The sequence below is a fragment of the Mirounga angustirostris genome, unplaced genomic scaffold (genome assembly GCF_029215605.1).
Source record: "Mirounga angustirostris isolate CCGP_5_RB_7025 unplaced genomic scaffold, mMirAng1.0.hap1 SCAF_17, whole genome shotgun sequence".
Taxonomy (NCBI): Eukaryota; Metazoa; Chordata; class Mammalia; order Carnivora; family Phocidae; genus Mirounga; species Mirounga angustirostris.
Genome location: NW_026991725.1, coordinates 38,819,421 through 38,836,692, shown reverse-complemented (window position 1 = coordinate 38,836,692; position 17,272 = coordinate 38,819,421). Strand labels below are relative to the sequence as shown.

General features: G+C 50.7%; 1 protein-coding gene across 2 annotated transcripts; it reads right to left on the bottom strand.

The window, feature by feature from the left end:
* Positions 1 to 1,997: 1,997 nt before the first annotated feature.
* On the bottom strand, positions 1,998 to 17,152 carry LOC123841084 (E3 ubiquitin/ISG15 ligase TRIM25-like). 2 transcript variants are annotated; one of them, XM_064583177.1, is made up of 7 exons: positions 7,850 to 17,152; positions 6,886 to 7,553; positions 5,301 to 5,396; positions 4,857 to 5,090; positions 3,533 to 3,695; positions 3,262 to 3,324; positions 1,998 to 2,619 (listed from the first exon to the last, which is right to left on the bottom strand). In XM_064583177.1, exons 1-7 carry the CDS (start codon positions 7,863 to 7,865, stop codon positions 2,045 to 2,047), a joined length of 1,815 nt encoding a protein of 604 aa, XP_064439247.1. In that variant the 5' UTR covers positions 7,866 to 17,152; the 3' UTR covers positions 1,998 to 2,044. The 2 variants fall into 2 exon arrangements, with proteins under 2 accessions (XP_064439247.1, XP_045726723.1); XM_045870767.3 differs by lacking the exon at positions 7,850 to 17,152 and having other exon boundaries at positions 6,886 to 7,843.
* Positions 17,153 to 17,272: the final 120 nt, after the last annotated feature.

Below are 17,272 nucleotides of genomic sequence, written 5' to 3'. Positions count from 1 at the left end.
GCTTGCCATTTGGCTTTGTGAAATAAAAAGCATTTGAGGACCCCCAGGACTATCATTGTGAATTCCTAGTGGCCTAGGAACTGCAAAGAAAGAGCTGTTTAGGAAAGCAAATGCCCCTATTAGTTCAGATGTGGATTTCACACCAACATGTGCCCGAAGGTGTCAGGATGGTTTCCAGCATCACACAGCACCCCATGAAGAGCTGGCAAGGGTAGCTGTCTCCTTGCAAGGAGATGGGGAAAGACTTGGAGATCCATTCGGCTAGTCAGAGCAGACCCCTGCTGTCTCCTTGTACCTTACCTTCGCCTCCTCAGCACTTCTTGACCTCATCCGAGGAAGAATGAAGATTGCAGGGGCTGGGGGTGGGGAGCCAAGATGTAGGCATTTGGGTGTGAAAGACCTCTCCTGAACACGGGGAAAAGTTTACATTTCATTCCTACCTATCAGCATGGGGAACAGCTCATGGGGAACAAGAGTGAAGACTCCAGAAAGGAAGGTCAGCAAGAAATCCCAGCCACAGTTTGCTTGAGGGTGCCCCACCCTCAGAGACCTTGAGAGTACCCCCTACACCTGATTCCGGTCTGGCCCCATCCTGGCCCTAAAATGACCTCTCCTGATGGGAAACTAGGGTCACTAATTTCTCTTCCAACAGGCCAGGCGGGGATGGAATTCAGGCACACCCGTGGGGCCGGGCGCTGTTTGGCCTGGTTCTGGACCACGTTGCCCGAGGGCTTTTCTCCCAGGACTTGTAGCAGTTCCTCTTCAGAGTCAATCATTAACCTGAGAGCTCCCGCAGAGAAACCGTAGGAACAAGTGGCTGGTTGAGGCTGGAAATGCTGAGGTGGCTTCCCCGGATGGGCTGAGTCCCCAGGCACGCTCCTGCGGTGGCGAGGCAGGAACCTGGCCGGGATCCAGCCTCGCGGGCCGACTTCCGCACACGCTGACCGGGCAGGTGGGATGGCAGAGGCCTGGGTGGGGAAGCAGCCCCTTTGCTTTTGGGCAGTGCGACATGTTAGGAGAGTGGAGGGGGGTGGGCCGAAGGCTGGGGCAAACAGCTTCCAGCCACACAGAGGAGGGTGGAGTGGACAGCTTCAGTTTCACATCTGCTCCAGATGTTGGAACAGCAGGTGTATGCGACGCTCTGCTCTGGTCAGTAAGCCCTCAGCCTTTCTTTGGGCCTGAGATCAGCCTGGGTTCCTCGCCTTTAACCTCCCAGCCCCCAATTAAGCAACTGGGACAGACCCCCCCGCCCCCCAAACCATCGGTTAGGTGCCACTCTCAGCCAGGTCACCTGCGGGGGAGGAGCGCAGAGAAGCCGTCGGCTCCAAGCCCCGCCCGCTCAGGCCACAGGGCCTTCGGGAACACGTCCCTGGGCCCCTGATGCTGCGGTGCCGGGACCAGCCTGGAGAACCAAGACCAGGGGCCTCTATGGGGCTTAGGAGGGCGGTCGCCACGGTGGGGGAGACTGTGCACCCGGGTCAAGAATCTGCCCTCCGGGGCGCCTGGGTGGCTCAGTTGGTTAAGCGACTGCCTTCGGCTCAGGTCATGATCCTGGAGTCCCAGGATCGAGTCCCGCATCGGGCTCCCTGCTCGGCGGGGAGTCTGCTTCTCCCTCTGACCCTCCTCCCTCTCATGCTCTCTGTCTCTCATTCTCTCTCTCGCAAATAAATAAATAAAATCTTAAAAAAAAAAAAAAAAAGAATCTGCCCTCCGGAGGCCATCGGACTGTCCCCAGTCCCGGGGGAGCTCCAGCCTGTCTCAGAGCCCTTCTCCTGGGGCTGCGGGAACGGAGGGGTCTGCCTGTTTCCTGGGATTCCCGGGACGTCCGGGGCCGCGGGTCGGGAGGCCGGTGGGCCGCCCTCCGCCTCCAACCCGGGGCCGGGACCTCCGGCGGCACCCGCTCCCGGCGCCCCTCGCCGCCCCCGGCGCCCCTCGCCGCCCCCGGCGCCCCTCGCCGCCCCCGGCGCCCCTCGCCGCCCCCCGGCGCCCCTCCCCGCCCCCCGGCGCCCCTCCCCGCGGGCCCAGCCAGCGCTCGAGTCCAGCTTTATTGACCGCGGCCTACGCCCCCCTCCGGGTGCTGCTTGAGCGTGACCGAGGCGCCGCTGCTGACCATGACCGCGGGGTAGAGCGGCTCCAGGAAGGGGCCGAGGAAGCGGTAGAGCAGGCTCACGCCGCCCGCCACGCGGTAGAAGGAGAGGCAGCCGGCGCCGCAGTCGAGCGCCACGCCGAGCGTGCGCTGGTAGCCGCCGTGCAGCACCGTCTGCGTGTTGTTGTGCCACACGGAGAACCTGAGCGAGTCCCACTCCAGGCACCACGAGTAGGGGTTGCGGCCCAGCAGGTGGACGACGTTGCGGCGCGGGCGGCCGCCGAGCGGGGGGCTGCGGCGGTAGGTGAGGCCCAGGCACACCCACGAGTTGGACACGTCGGCCTCCCAGTAGTGGCGGCCCTCGGACAGGCCGCGCGAGCACAGCACCTGCGGCCACTGCGTGAAGCCGGGGAAGGGGCCGCCCGCGGCGAGGGGCTCCAGCAGGATGCCCAGGTTCAGCACCGAGTGCGTCTCCTTGAACAGGAACAGCTCCTCGCTGGCCGTGGTGGGGTCAAAGTTCAGGTTGCAGTAACCTGGGGGGAGGGGACGTGCACCGGAGCCAGGGTGAGCGCCCCCGGGGCTGAGGACGGGAGACTGAACGGGATTGAGGGAAGGTCCAGGGCTCCTGGAGGAGGTGACTCAGGGATTCACCAGAGAGACCCCCCATATCTCAGAGAAGTCACTGAGATGTGCCTCCCAGCCCTGCCCCGGAGAGGGGCTGCGGAAGCATCAAAGGAAAAGGGAGACTGTCTGAGGAAGAAATGGACAGTGTCATCCCAGCTGGCTTGGTTAAAGCCCGGGGTGTGTGGGGGGGGGGGTGGGGGGGTGGGGGGGATACTGGCAGGCACCGAACTGAGGGCAGAGGTTGTGCCCCACCAGAGCCAGGGAGGATGGCAGAACCAGCAGCTGGGCCATAGGCAGGTCCTTGCCCCACCCATGGGGAGGACAGCATAGTCCTCCCCTCCCTATCAGGGCCATGGAGTCACAGGCTGAGTCCTTCTGAGATCAGTCGCCAGTGGGAGGTCAGAGAGCTGGCATCTCTCTGGAGCCCTGGTCTGAATGCAGGCGGGGCTGGGGAAGACAATGCGCGCCCCCCCCCCCCCCCCCCCCCCCGTGGGGGAGGCTGCTCCTTTCTTTCCCACCCATTGTTCTGGACCCCAGCACGGAGGACTCACACTTGAGAAGTGTTTTTCTGTCCACAGCTGGCGGCAGCACCTCATAGGAGTTCATCTTAATGCCTGGGGGAGATGGAGGGGCTTTGCTGAGGACACTCTTAGAGCCCAGGGTCCTTCCGGAGAGAGGCATGGGCTTCCAGGAGGCTGCGCCACCGGGGGAAGGTGCACAGGGGCAGGCAGGGCTCTCTGCCGAGCCCTACAGGGCAGTGGGGCAGTCCCACCCCCCGAATGCAGGTGAGTCTCCCGTGGCCCCGGGCTGCCCGGTACTGACCCTTCAGGAGGAGCTGATTGATGAAGCTGAGACCCACATCCATCAGCCGGCTGCGGAGCTCCGCCAGGGTCTCTGGCAACTGGAGGAAGGTCTGCTTCTCCTCACAGTTGGTTCCCATCAGGGGTTCCACGTAGGCAGGGAAGTGCTTCAGCCTGGGGAACTCCTGAAGGCAGGGAGCGGCCCGCGGTACCACCTGTGAGCCAGGGCCCAGGCGGATGCCAGGAGCTCCCGCTTATGCTAGGGGCTCCGGGGTCCCCAGAATCACGGGCAGGTGGAGAAATGGCTCGTTTTCAAACCTGGACATCTCTCTCCCTTCCTGCTGGTTGTGAGGTCTTAGATGAGGGCTTTGCCAAAAGCGTGGCCGCTCTGGCCTAGTGCATCAAGCAAAGTGTATGAGAAAACAATGGGAAGAGGATTTCTTTTGAGCTTTTAATCGCTTAGTGAAAAACCTTGGGGCGCCTGGGTGGCTCAGTCGTTAAGCATCTGCCTTCGGCTCAGGTCATGGTTCCAGGGTCCTGGGATGGAGCCCCGCATCGGGCTCCCTGCTCGGCAGGAGGCCTACTTCTCCCTCTCCCTCTCCCCCTGCTTGTGTTCCCTCTCTCGCTGTGTCTCTGTCAAATAAATAAATAAAATCTTAAAAAAAAAAAAGAAAAGAAAAACCTTGCCAAATATTTCCTGGTGTGTGTGTCAGGGCCAGGGGTGGGGGGGGGGGGCGGGGCGCGGCTGGACACGGTGAGCAACAGCTCTAGAAATTAGAAATCTGCTCCCGGGCACGTGATACCAGCTGAAGAAAGGAGGTCTGTGCTGAGTCCAGAGTTCCCCAGCACGGGGTTTGGGTAGCCCTGGGTCCCGCTGTCACCCAAACCTCTGCTGGCGACCCTGCCTGCTACCCTCTTGTAGCAGCAACGGGCTGGGGACCAGACCAGGGCTGGGGAAGGAAAAGGGATTTCGTTCCAGGCTATATGGATTGTTCTGGTCTCGCTTCCATCCCTGGCCTGGGCTAGTCTGGAGAAACATATAGACTGTGGCAGATACTTGGAATCCCAGGGTCCACTCCCTTCTGTTCCAGGGAAATGAAGGCAGGAAAGTTAGGGTAAGGCTGAGTGCTGAGGTGGAGGAAGAAGCCAAGTGGGTTGGTGTAAGCTCAGGACCTATGGCCTGGGATGGGGAGCCTCCCAGAGGCCGAAGAATGGACAAAGAGATGCAGCCCCAAATGCTGATCACTTAATCCTAGGTCTGGGCAGATCTGGTGCACCTGCAGGTGGAGGGGGGACAGAGGCTGGATCAGGGCCTGGGGCAGAGACAGAGGTGGGTGGGGCCTCACCTGCAGAAACTGCTGGTCACTCCTGTTGGCAAGCAGGGTGCGGAGCCAGATGCTGTCCCCCTCCAGCTTCAGGAGCCGGTTGTGGCTCTGCTGGATGGAGCTGCCTAGCTTCCCCAGAGCGGTGGCCTCCTCTTTTTCCACAAAATCCAAGACCTTCATCTGCAGCTGTCTGACCTCCTGGATGATCTCTGAGAAGCAGGTGTTCACCTCCTCACGTGTTGTCTGGATCAGTTTCTGTGGGGGGGGTGGGGCGGACGGTGTGTCGAGAGGCATCTCTGAGCCCCAGCCGGGTACCCCTAGTCTTATGGCCTGGAGCGTGCCTCGGCATCCTGTTGCTGACTGCCGGGCTACACGACATCCATGCCAAGGCCTTAGAGTGGCCCTCAGCCTGATGCAGGGCACTGTGGGGAAGCCGGGGACTGGGAGAGGGCGGGCCAGCCTTACCGAGAGAAAGGCCACCTGCCCTCGGTGCTTCTGGCTGTCAGAGTTGATGATCAGCATCTGGTTTTCCACACTGGCCTGGACCTTCCGAACCTCCACCTGGGAGCGAGAGGGAGGAGGAGAGGGCCCTGATTTGGAGAGGTGGCCTCCGAGAAGCCCTTCTACAAGCCCAGAGGAGACATACCTCTTAACATTCCTAAGATGCCTACATGAGAGAGACCAGAGCTGAAGGGCAGATGGCCCTGGGGTCTACCCTCTGCTTGTGGTCTCTTACTCCCTGAGACTCTCTCCCCATTCTTAGGACTCAGGTTCTCTGCTCCTGACAGTGACGACCACCGGGTCTCAGGTTACAGAAAGGGGCTGTGGAGGGTTCAGGGGCTTGAGAGGCAGCAGTGGGTCGAGGAGGGACTTATCAGATATGGAGCCCCGGAGATACCTTGCTGGGGGTGGCCCTGCCTGGCCCAGGCAGCCCTGTGTCCCAAGTCCCTCTACAGAGAAGCCTTCGGTCTCCACCCGTTCCAGCAACGGGCACGTTCTTGTTTATAACAGATGACAGAACTGTGCAGTTCCAAGTGCCTGTCCAGGAACTGTTGCTGATGCACTGTCAAGTTAAGAAGCTCAAGGGGCGCCTGGGTGGCTCAGTCGTTAAGCGCCTGCCTTCGGCTCAGGTCATGATCCCAGGGTCCTGGGATCGAGCCCCGCATCGGGCTCCCTGCTCAGCGGGAAGCCTGCTTCTCCCTCTCCCGCTCCCCCTGCTTGTGTTCCCTCTCTCGCTGTGTCTCTCTCTGTCAAATAAATAAAATCTTTAAAAAAAAAAAAAAAGTTAAGAAGCTCAAGCCAGACTATAAATCAACACACTGCTTGCTTTGTTGACCAAGTCTTGCTATGGAAAAAGTGTCAGCTGAGCTCAACAGGGTGGTGAATGGGTTTACATTCCAGCCGGGCCTCCTGGCCGTGGACCATTCCTGGGTGGCTGTGTGGGAAGAGCACTTGTACTGAATACATGTGAGGGAATGTCTGAAATCTAAGTGTTCCCCTCGAAAAAGCAGTACAACTATATTAAACAAAAGTTGAAAGTAGAGAAAAGGAGGGCGCCTGGGTGGCTCAGTTGGTTAAGCGACTGTCTTCGGCTCAGGTCATGATCCTGGAGTCCCTGGATCGAGTCCCGCATCGAGTCCCGCATCGGGCTCCCTGCTCGGCAGGGAGTCTGCTTCTCCCTCTGACCTTCCTCACTCTCATGTGCGCTCTCTCTCTCTCTCAAATAAATAAATAAAATCTTTAAAAAAAAAAAAAAGTAGAGAAAAGGAGGGGATATGCCCCACCTGACACGACAGGTTTTCTCTCAGACTTTCCTTTTGCTGTGCAAAAACAACAACAACCAAAGAACCTACAACTTGTACATACAACTCGGGGCCCTCGCTCATCGAACGCGCCAACCCTTTCTCATGTCGTGGCGCGTCCGCCCCCATGACCATCACTTGGATGGTTGTGTAACTGCCCCCCAAGGACCGGTGTGCCCTGGCTTGTGAAGACAGTTACCCTCCGTGAGAGCCTCAGAGCCGTGAGGTCCGGGGTCCCCCCGCCTCACCTCCTTGCGGGCCCGCTCCTCCTCCAGGGGGAGCGTGTCGTGGTTCTTGTGCTCCTCCAGCAGGCAGGCCCCGCACACACAGCAGCCTTCCGTGCGGCAGTACAGGGCCCGCAGCTTGCGGTGCTTCCGGCACACGCGGCTCTGGAGGTCCCACACGGGCTCCAGCAGCTGGTGGTCCCAGAACGCCTGGTCCTCAAAGTGGCTGAGCAGGTGCTTCTCGCACAGGGAGGCCATGCACTGCAGACAGGACTTGACTGACTTGAGCTTCTGCGGAGAACAGAAGTCGCAGGGCACGTCCCCGGGCCCCGCCAGGATCCGGGAGGATCCCAAGGTCTGGCCCTTGGCCTGGGTGAAGCAGGTCACCATCTCCTCCAGGATGCCATTCTTGCAGAGGCGCGGTCTGGAGGGGAAGCTCTCTCGGCACTGGGGGCAGTAGAGGGTCTTGCCCACGGAGGCCTGGTGGTCCCAGAAACCTTGGAGGCAGGTCATGCAGAAGTTGTGCCCGCAGGCGGTGGTGACCGGGTTGCGGAACACCTCCAGGCAAATGGGACAGAGGACTTGGTCCTCGAATGTGCGGAGACTGCTGTTACTCATCAGGAGCTGGGTTTGGGGAGGTCTCGAGGGCTGGGCAGGGGGCTGCAGGGCTGGGTTGTGGTTCTGGGATAGCCCTGAGAAGATAGAGCAGAGCCATGAAGAAGCCACAGCAGGAGCCGAGGGGCCTTTCAGGGGTACACCAGTCCTTCCCATACAAGCAGCTGTCTGCCCATGGGGTACAGAGACTGTGTCATCCATCAGCCCACACGGGGGGCATGACATGGGGATTGTGTTCTCCGTGTCCCAACCCTAACTCCTGCAACACATCTTGGACAAGCCAGCGGATGGCAGAAAGAAGTCACATCAATGTCAGGGAAAGGAGCCACTTCTCTGGCCCTTCAGAAGAAAGGTAGGAAGCACAAGTACTTACGTGAAACCTTCTGCATGTCAGGGAGGGCTAGAGGCTCGGCTGCCCTGGGATGGGAGAGAATAGAACCCCCAGGCACTCAGGTGCAGGTGTCTTGCCCTGGTCCCACTTCACCAGCTGTTGGGAGGGTCCTGTGTGCCCCCACCCCAGCCCTCTCCATCTCTTGGGATCCGATGGCCGCCTTCGTACCTTTCCCTTTGGCGGCTGTTTTCGTGATCTCCCTATCAAGTTGGCCCCCCTCCTCAAAGATTTCCCCCAGCTTTGTTCCCTGACATCACAGTTCAAGTATGACCAGCCCCAGCATTCTGCTTGTGATGTCAGCAGGGCAAAAGGTGCGCCACTGGACACGCTCGGACTCTCCATGGGTGATGCTTTACTCCAGTCTTCACCCCAGGGGGTGAAGTCGCTGTTGCACCTGGGGCTTCATGCATTGGACCTAAGGGACTCACATTACCAACCAGAGAGGAAAATGGCATCTAAGTGGCAGTCAGATCTTGGACAACTCTCTGGATCATGGTTCTTTTCTTGTGAATCGACAGGGTTGTTATAGGAGATGATATTTCAAGGCCCCTTCTTGGTCTAAAGTTGAATGATCAACATTATCTGACTGGTGATCCTAAAAACTGTTGCTTCCACTCTGGTTCTGATCCTCAGAAGAAAAAAAGGGATGAGCGAAGCAGAAGAGAGATTCTCATTGCTCTATAATTGCTTCTTTGTTAAAGGTTTCTGTTTCCCATTCTCCCCCACCCAACAGGATAAATGCCCTGAAAAGCTTGCAGTATATCACTGTCTTGCTCCAATAGGTTAGCGCGGCCCTGTTTGTTGTATAGAAAAGGTAAATAGAAGGCATCCCTTTCTCATTTCCCCATCTCAGAGGAAAAATTTTCTTTCTTTTTTTTTTTTTTTTTAAGATTTTTTATTTATTTATTTGACAGAGAGAGACACAGCGAGAGAGGGAACACAAGCAGGGGGAGTGGGAGAGGGAGAAGCAGACTCCCCGCCGAACAGGGAGCCCGATGTGGGGCTCGATCCCAGGACCCTGGGATCATGACCTGAGCCGAAGGCAGATGCTTAACGACTGAGCCACCCAGGCGCCCCTTGAGGAAAAATTTTCAACATTTCTTCATTAAATATGATGTTTGCTATAGGTTTATTGTAGATAACTGTATCAGATTATGTAGACTCCTTTTCCTTCCTGGTTTGCTAAGAGTTTTTATCTGGAATGGATGTTGACTTTTATCTAATTCTTCTTCTGCATCTTTTGAAATGATCGTAAGCATTGCCTCTTTTATTCTGTGAATGTGGCAATTCTGTATTTACTTATTTTCATTCTTAACCAACCTTGTGTTCTGGAATGAACTCTACTTGGTCATGATGTGTTATGCTTTTTATATATGCTGGATTCAACTTGTTAATATTGTCATAGGATTTTTGCATCTATGTTCATGAATGAAATTGGCCTGGAATTTTCCTTTTATGTAATGTCCTTGTCAAGTTTTGGTATTAAGGTATGGTAGCTTCATAAAATGAGTTCAGGAGTGCTCTTTATCGCTTATTTGGAAGAGTAAGATTGATATTATTTCTTCCTTAAATGTTTGGCAGTATTCAGTGGTAAAGCCGCCTAGGCCCCGAGTGTTTTTTGTGGAAGGGTTGTTTTTTTTTTAAGCCTTCTGATTTTTTTTATTACTCAAAAAAACTTCATTGTTTATTTAGCTTTCTGACTCTGCTTGTGCCTTCGACACTTTCACAATGATTTTCTGCTCCTTGATAAGGAAAGCACACTTGGTCCTGTCATGAACACACTTAGCACACATGGAACCACCATGTGTTTTTTCATTTAATTTAATTCAATTAATTAATTAATTAATTAATTAATTTGACAGAGAGACACAGAGAGAGAGGGAACACAAGCAGGGGGAGTGGGAGAGGGAGAAGCAGGCTTCCCACTGAGCAGAGAGCCCGACGTGGGGCCTCGATCCCAGGACCCTTGGGATCATGACCTGAGCCGAAGGCAGACACTTAATGATGGAGCCACCCAGGCGCCCCTGTTTTTTCATTTTAGACAACCTCGTAAGGACTTTAGGTCTCATAGCACGAACTCCTTGAAGTCGCCCTGGGCCCACACCACATGCAGATTTGGGTGATTTCCCAACCTTCTTGGTATAAAGGTAAACGATTCTATTATCAGGGGTTTCGGACAGCCTAGTTTTGTTAGAGGCTGTATCGTAGGACAACCTATGACAGCAGGTCAAATGCTGGACCATTCTGAATGCCTATGGATGCTGTCCCCGGATGTGGAAGGGTTATTAATTACATACTCAACTTCTTTCAGAGATTTAGAATTATTCATATTGTCTGTTTGTTCTTGTATCAATTTTGGTAAATGGTGTTTTCCTGGGAATTTGTCCATTTTATCTAAATTTTCAAATTCTTTTGGTATAAAGTTGTTTATAACATCCACTTATAATTATTAACCTAATATAAAATTTGCATTTTAATCATTTTTATATACAATTCAGTGGTATTAAGTATATTCACAATGTTAAACAATCATTATGTAGTGATCTATAAATAGTGATATAATCATAGTGATTTATATCCAAAACTTTTTCATCACCTTTAACAGAAACTTTGTAACCCTTAAGCAATAATTCCACTGTCCCCTCCCCTTCCTGCCCTTAATAACTTCTAATCTTTCTATCTCTATGAATTTGCCTATTTTATATGAGTGAAATCATATGATAGTTGTCCTTTTGAGTCTTATTTCACTTAATGTTTTCAAGGTTCATGTTATAGCATGTATCAGAATTCCTGTTTATGGCTGGATAATATTCCACTATACCACATTCTGTTTGCTCATTTGTTGATGGACACTTGGGTTGCTTCTCCCTTTTGGCTATCATGAATAATGCTAGAACATGGGTTAATAGATATCTTGAGTCCCTGCTTTCAATTCCTTTGGGTATATACCTTATATAAGGTACTTATAATCCTTATAAAGACTGTAGGATCTGTATTTGTGTCCCCTTTTTATATTCCAGATATCATTTGTATTTTTTCTTCTTGATAAGTCTCAACACTAGGAGTTTATCCATTCTTTAATCTTTTCAAAGAATCAGCTCTTCGTTTTGAGATTTGTATTATGTGTTTGTTTTCCATTTCATTGATTTCTGCTCTTCTCTATATTATTTCCTTTCTGTTGCTTTCTTGGGTTGAATTTGCTGTTCTAAGTTCCTGAGATGTTTATATAACAATTTTTAGCCTTTGTTAATACATTTTCCCCTTTTTAATTACTATTTTTAGATTTATTTATATTAGAGAGAGAGAACGGGGGTGGGGGCAGGGAGGAGCAGGGAGAGGAGGGAGAAGCAGACTGGGCCGAGTGCAGGGCTCGATCCCAGGACCTGGGAATCATGACCTGAGCTGAAACCGAGTCAGACACTCAATTGACTGAACCACCCGGGTGCCCTGCTTATTTCTCCTTTTACTTCCATTAGTTTTGAGGCTAGATCATTAGATGTACACAAATTTATAATCATTGTTTTCCTGGTGAATTGTAGTTTTACCACTACTGATTTTTTATTATTCAATTTCCTCCTCCTTCTCTATTATCTTGGTGGCTATACTTTTTTTAAAATCTATCCCCCCCCCCCTTTTTTTGTAAGCTCTATATCCAGTGTGGGCTCGAACTCACTACCCCAATATCTAGAGCCACATGCTCTAACCGACTAAGCCAGCCAGGCGCCCTGGTGGTTATACTTATTTATTTATTTATTTGTTATTTTTAAAAAAGATTTTATTTATTTATTTGTATGAGAGAGAGCACACACACAAGCAGGGGGGAAGAGGTAGAGGGAGAGGGAGAAGCAGACTCCCTGCTGAGCAGAGAGCCTAATGCAGGGCTCAATCCCAGGACCCTGAGATCATGACCTGAGCTGAAGGCAGATGCTTAACTGACTAAGCCACGCAGGCACCCCTATACTTCTTTAATTATTATTTTTTGAGTAGTTACCTGAGAAATTATAACATGCATCATGGCTTATCAAAGTCTAATATAAAGCATTACTTTTTAAAAAATATTTTATTTCTTATTCGAGAGAGAGAGTGAGCACAAGCAGGAGGCAGGGGTAGAGGGAGAGGGAGAAGCAGACTTTCCACCAAGCAGGGAGCCACCCAGGCGCCCCCCCTTTTTAATTGCGTTTTGGGAATGATAAAGTCCCATACTTTATTTTTTATTTAAAAAAATTTTTAAAGTAATCTCTATACCTGACGTGGGGCTCAAACTCACAATTCTTTTTTTTTTTTTAATTAATATAATGTATTATTTGTTTCAGGGGTAGAGGTCTGTGATTCATCAGTCTTACACAATACACAGCGCTCACCATAGTACATACCTTCCCCAATGTCCACCACCCAGCCACCCCATCCCTCCCACCCCCCTCCACTACAGCAACCTTCAGTTTGTTTCTCCCTCTCTGGTTTTGTCTTGTTTCATTTTTCCCTCCCTTCCCCTCTGATCCTCTGTCTTGTTTCTCAAATTCCTCATATCAGTGAGATCATATGATACTTGTGTCTTTCTCTGATTGACTTATTTTGCTTAGCATAATACCCTCTAGTTCTATCCACATTGTTGCAAATGGCAAGATATCATTTTTGATGGCTGCATAATATTCCATCATATACATATACCACATCTTCTTTATCCATTCATCTGTCGATGGACATCTAGGCTCTTTCCATACCGTGGCTGTTGTGGACATTGCTGCTATAAACATTGGGGTGCAGGTGCCCCTTCGAACTACTACATTTGTATCTTTGGGGTAAATACCCAGTAGTGCAATTGCATTGGGCTGGGTCGTAGGGTAGCTCTATTTTCAACTTTTTGAGGAACCTCCATACTGTTTTCCAGAGTGGCTGCACCAGCTTCCATTCCCACCAACAGTGTGGGAGGGTTCCCCTTTCTCCGCATCCTCGCCAACATCTGTCGTTCCCTGACTTGTTAATTTTAGCCACTCTGACTGGTGTGAGGTGTTATCTCATTGAGGTTTTGATTTTGATTTCCCTGATGCCGAGTGATGTTGAGCACTTTTTCATGTGTCTGTTGGCCATTTGCAGAAATGTCTGTTCATGTCTTCTGCCCATTTCTTGATTGGATTATTTGTTCCTTGGGTGTTGAGTTTGATAAGTTCTTTATAGATTTTGGATACTAGCCCTTTATCTGATATGTCTTTTGCGAATATCTTCTCCCATTCTGTCGGTTGTCTTTTGTTTTTGTTGACTGTTTCCTTTGTTGTGCAAAAGCTTTTTATCTTGATGAAGTCCCAACAGTTCATTTTTGCCCTTGCATTCCCTTGCCTTTGGCTACGTGTCTAGGAAGAAGTTGCTGCGCTGAGGTGGAAGAGGTTGCTGCCTGCCTTCTCCTCCAGGATTTTGATGGATTTCTGTCTCACATTCACGTCTTTCATTCATTTTGAGTCTGTTTTTGTGTACGGTGTAAGGAAATGGTCCAGTTTCATTCTTCTGGCTGTCCAATTTTCCCAACACCATTTGTTGAAGAGACTGTCTTTTTTTCCATTGGATATTCTTTCCTGCTTTGTCGAAGATTAGTTGACCATAGAGTTGAGGGTCCATTTCTGGGCTCTCTATTCTGTTCCATTGAACTATGTGTCTGTTTTTGTGCCATTGAACTCACAATTCTGAGATCAAGAGTCACATGCTCTTCTGACTGAGCCAGCCAGGTACCCCCTGAAGAACACCTTTTAATATTTCCTTTAATACAAGGTCTGCAGGTGACAAATACTCTCATGTTTTGGTTGTCAAAGATGCCTTTATATCATCTTCAATATTGAAGTGTATTTTCGCTGGGTATAGAATTCTAGGTTGGCAGCTATTGTCTTTCAGCACTTAGGAGATTTAATTCCACTGTGTTCTGGTTTATATTTTTCTTTTTAAAGGTTTTTATTTATTTATTGAGAAAGAGAGAATGATAGAGAGCATGAGAGGGGTGAGAGTCAGGGAGTCTGATGCGGGGCTCGATCCCAGGACTCCAGAATCAGGACCTGAGCCAAAGGCGTCACTTAACCAACTGAGCCACCCAGGCTCCCTGTTTTATATTTTTCTGTTGAGAGTTGGCTATAAGTCTTATTGTCCCTCCTTTGCAAGTAACTTTCCTCTCTGCTTTTGGTGGCTTTTAAGATTTTCTCCATATTTGTTTTCATCAGTTTCATTATGTGTGTTTTTATTTCTCCTGCTTAGGATTTGTAGTGATTTTTTTTTTTTTTAAGATTTTATTTATTTGAGAGAGTGAACACAAGCAGGGGGAGCAGGAGAGGGAGAAGCAGACTCCCCACTGAGCAGAGAGCCCAATGTGGGGCTCAATCCCAGGACCCTGGCTGGACTCATGACCTGAGCCAGAGACAGACACTTAACTGACTGAGCCACCCAGCGCCACCCCTCCCTCACTGTTTAAAAGTAGGCTCCACGCCCAGTGTGGAGCCCAGTGCCAGGCTTGAACTTATGATCCTGAGATCAAGACCTGAGCTGAGATCAAGAGTCGGACACTTAACCAACTGAGCCACCCAGGCACCCCAGGATTTGGTAGTGATTCTTGAATGCAAGGATGCTTTCTAAGTATCTCAATGGAGCTTGATTCCAGCTCGGGATTTTCATCCATCTGCCTCTGCCCAGGTTCTGAAGACTGTCCCCAGCCATTAGAGCAGTGGCTTGGTTATTTCCTCCCTGCCTCCAGCAGTTTTTGCTCTCACTCCGTGTTCTGCAGGCCTCCATGACTCAGCTTTGGTCATCAGTGCCTACTGCAGTTCTGGGCATGCAGTGGCTGTGCAGAAAATGGCAGCAAATAAGTGGATGTCTACTCTAGACCTGTGATAGAGGTGACAGAACTAATACTAGCCGCAGGGTATAAACTATCCTTCTGCCAACGAACTTCCTGCACCTTCTCCAACCTCAGGGTCTAGTTCAAGAAGCCTTCCAATCCTCCTTTTTCAAATATGTACTTATTGGCTATCCATCACAATTTAACAAAGCAGGACATATTTTGAGGATGTTGTACTCTTTGATTTGCCAACTGTGTAGAGGGCGCATGTGCAAAGTTATCAGAATGAAATGTGAGTAGAAGCAATGGCATAGCCTTGCACATAAAGAATGATCGAGGATAATCTAAGGGATATTGCTCACTATTTCCTTAGAGGAAAGCTAAGACATACACACAGCCTGGGGCACCTGGCTGGCTCAGTTAGTAGAGCATGCAACTGTTGATCTCAGGGTCCATGAGTTCAAGTCCCACATTGGGCATAAAGCTTGCTTTAAAAAAAAAAAAAAAGCCGTTTAGATAAATTTTCCCTTAAAAAGGGGGGTGTGTGTGCCTGGGTGGCTCAGTTGGCTAAGCATCTGACTACGGCTCAGGTCATGATCTCGGGGTCCTGGGATTGAGCCCTGTGTTGGGCTCCTTGCTCAGTGGAGAGTCTGCTTATCTCTCTGCTTCCCCTCCCACCGGCTCGTGCTCTCGCTTTCTCTCTCGCTCTCAAATAAAATCTTAAAATATAAAATACAATATTCTCTCCATGTTGTTTTGTTAGAAATCATTAACAGAAAAATGACATCAGCTAAAAACACATACATTTAGATATGAGACATAGATTTTGAGCTGTCAAGCTTGACTTGGGGAAAGTAAACACGGAGGAGGTAATAGCCACAAAAGAAAGCCCACAAGGGCAAAAGCTACAGCTTGCAAGGGCAAGAACTAGAATTAGTTAGATTGAGTTAAATTTCCATCGTAACATTTCATGGAAAACAATGATCTTAATAAAAATATTTTAAAGTAAAAATGAAAACAAAAATAGAAAACAGAGACAATTTAATTGTACTGTATAGAAAACCCATCAAGGAATTAAACTGGCTTAATGGAGTTATAGTTCACTCTAAGGGAAAGCTTTGATGGAAATCTGTGTGGTGTGATTCTTATTAAAAATTTAGCTCTGGGCCATCACCTCGGCTTTATGACTGAGCAGATTCAGCAACAGTCAAATGATCTATTGCAAATGCTGATGCTGTATGGAGACTTCAGTGGTCCCTGACTGGAGAATTACCATGAAGAACTCCAGGGTTTTGGAAAATATCCATGCCTTCTTTTGCAGATAACTCTTCTCCTTTTGAGAATCAGGTACCTAACCATGGGACATCAAGTGACCATGTGGCCTGGACTGCCGGTCACAAACTAGGGGTTGTCTAACCCACCATGCCAATTTGAGTATTTAACCTAGCCCAGAAATAGATGTCACGGTCTCTCAGACCTGGGAACAGTGAGTGTTGGCACTGTTTCATTGTTGGGGAGAGGGCAAGGTCACCTTGTGTAGAGTACCTGTATCGTGTTATGTAGAGGCATAAAATTGTTTTTACTGTTTTAGATTCAAATACACATCGAAGCACGTATAGGATGCTAAGCGGCCAGAGGTGGCAGAACTGGCTGTTCTTACCTCCCAGCGCCAACCCCCCCCCAAGACTCTGCCCTGTGCCCCTGGGGCTGGGAAGCTGCCAAGCACAATTCCCCTTTACCAGCTCGTTCCAGGACAGGTTCACCCATGGGGAACGTGAGAGGGAGACTGCAAGGCTAGAGGCAAAAAAGGGACATGCTCTTTCCTGTTGCCAGAGAAACCACAACAAACATGGCTTCGCTCCGGCGGCCACAGCAGGTCGCAGGAGTAGTGTGGTCCTAGAACCAGCCTCACTGAGCCCCCTGAGATGGCAGCATCTCCTCTGCGGGGCCCTCCTGCAAGCCTCTACCTTTTAACAGTCCCAACCTCTTCCCTTTGTTCCCCCGCCCTGGGAGCAATAACTGTGTCCGGCAGTCACTACATCTGTGACACCTCAGTGTCCCTCGGGGCCCTTTCCTCTTCTTACCACCTGTTAACTGCTGTGGTCTCTCTTCCACTGGACCCTGGCTGATACAAACACATACCTTGTTTCTACGTTTGTATGTACACGATGTATCCCCAACTGTAAGCACCCTATGGGAGGGGGCGATCTAATGCCTTCTGAGGGTCCCACACCCTGCCTGGTGCCTTCAGTGACCGATACTTAGCTTGCTGGTTACTTGTCTCACCTCACATTCATTCCTTATTCTCTACCATGCAGAGAAAATGGGCACCTAGCCACTTAATCTTCCAGGAAGACTTCTTTTCCCTTAAAAATGGTCTCATACTCTTCCCCTTCCCAACTCTCTGGTGGGTAGCCCATCTGTCCCCACCTGTTTCTCACCTCTCTCCTGGTCCTGAGGAGGAAGAAGGCCCAACACCCCCTCAGGCAGCTTCAGCAGCAGGAGAAATGAGGACTTTATAAGAGGCCCTGGCAGGAAAGGTACAGTGAAGTTCATCTCCTGAGAACAGTTTGAGAATCATCAGGAGTGATGGG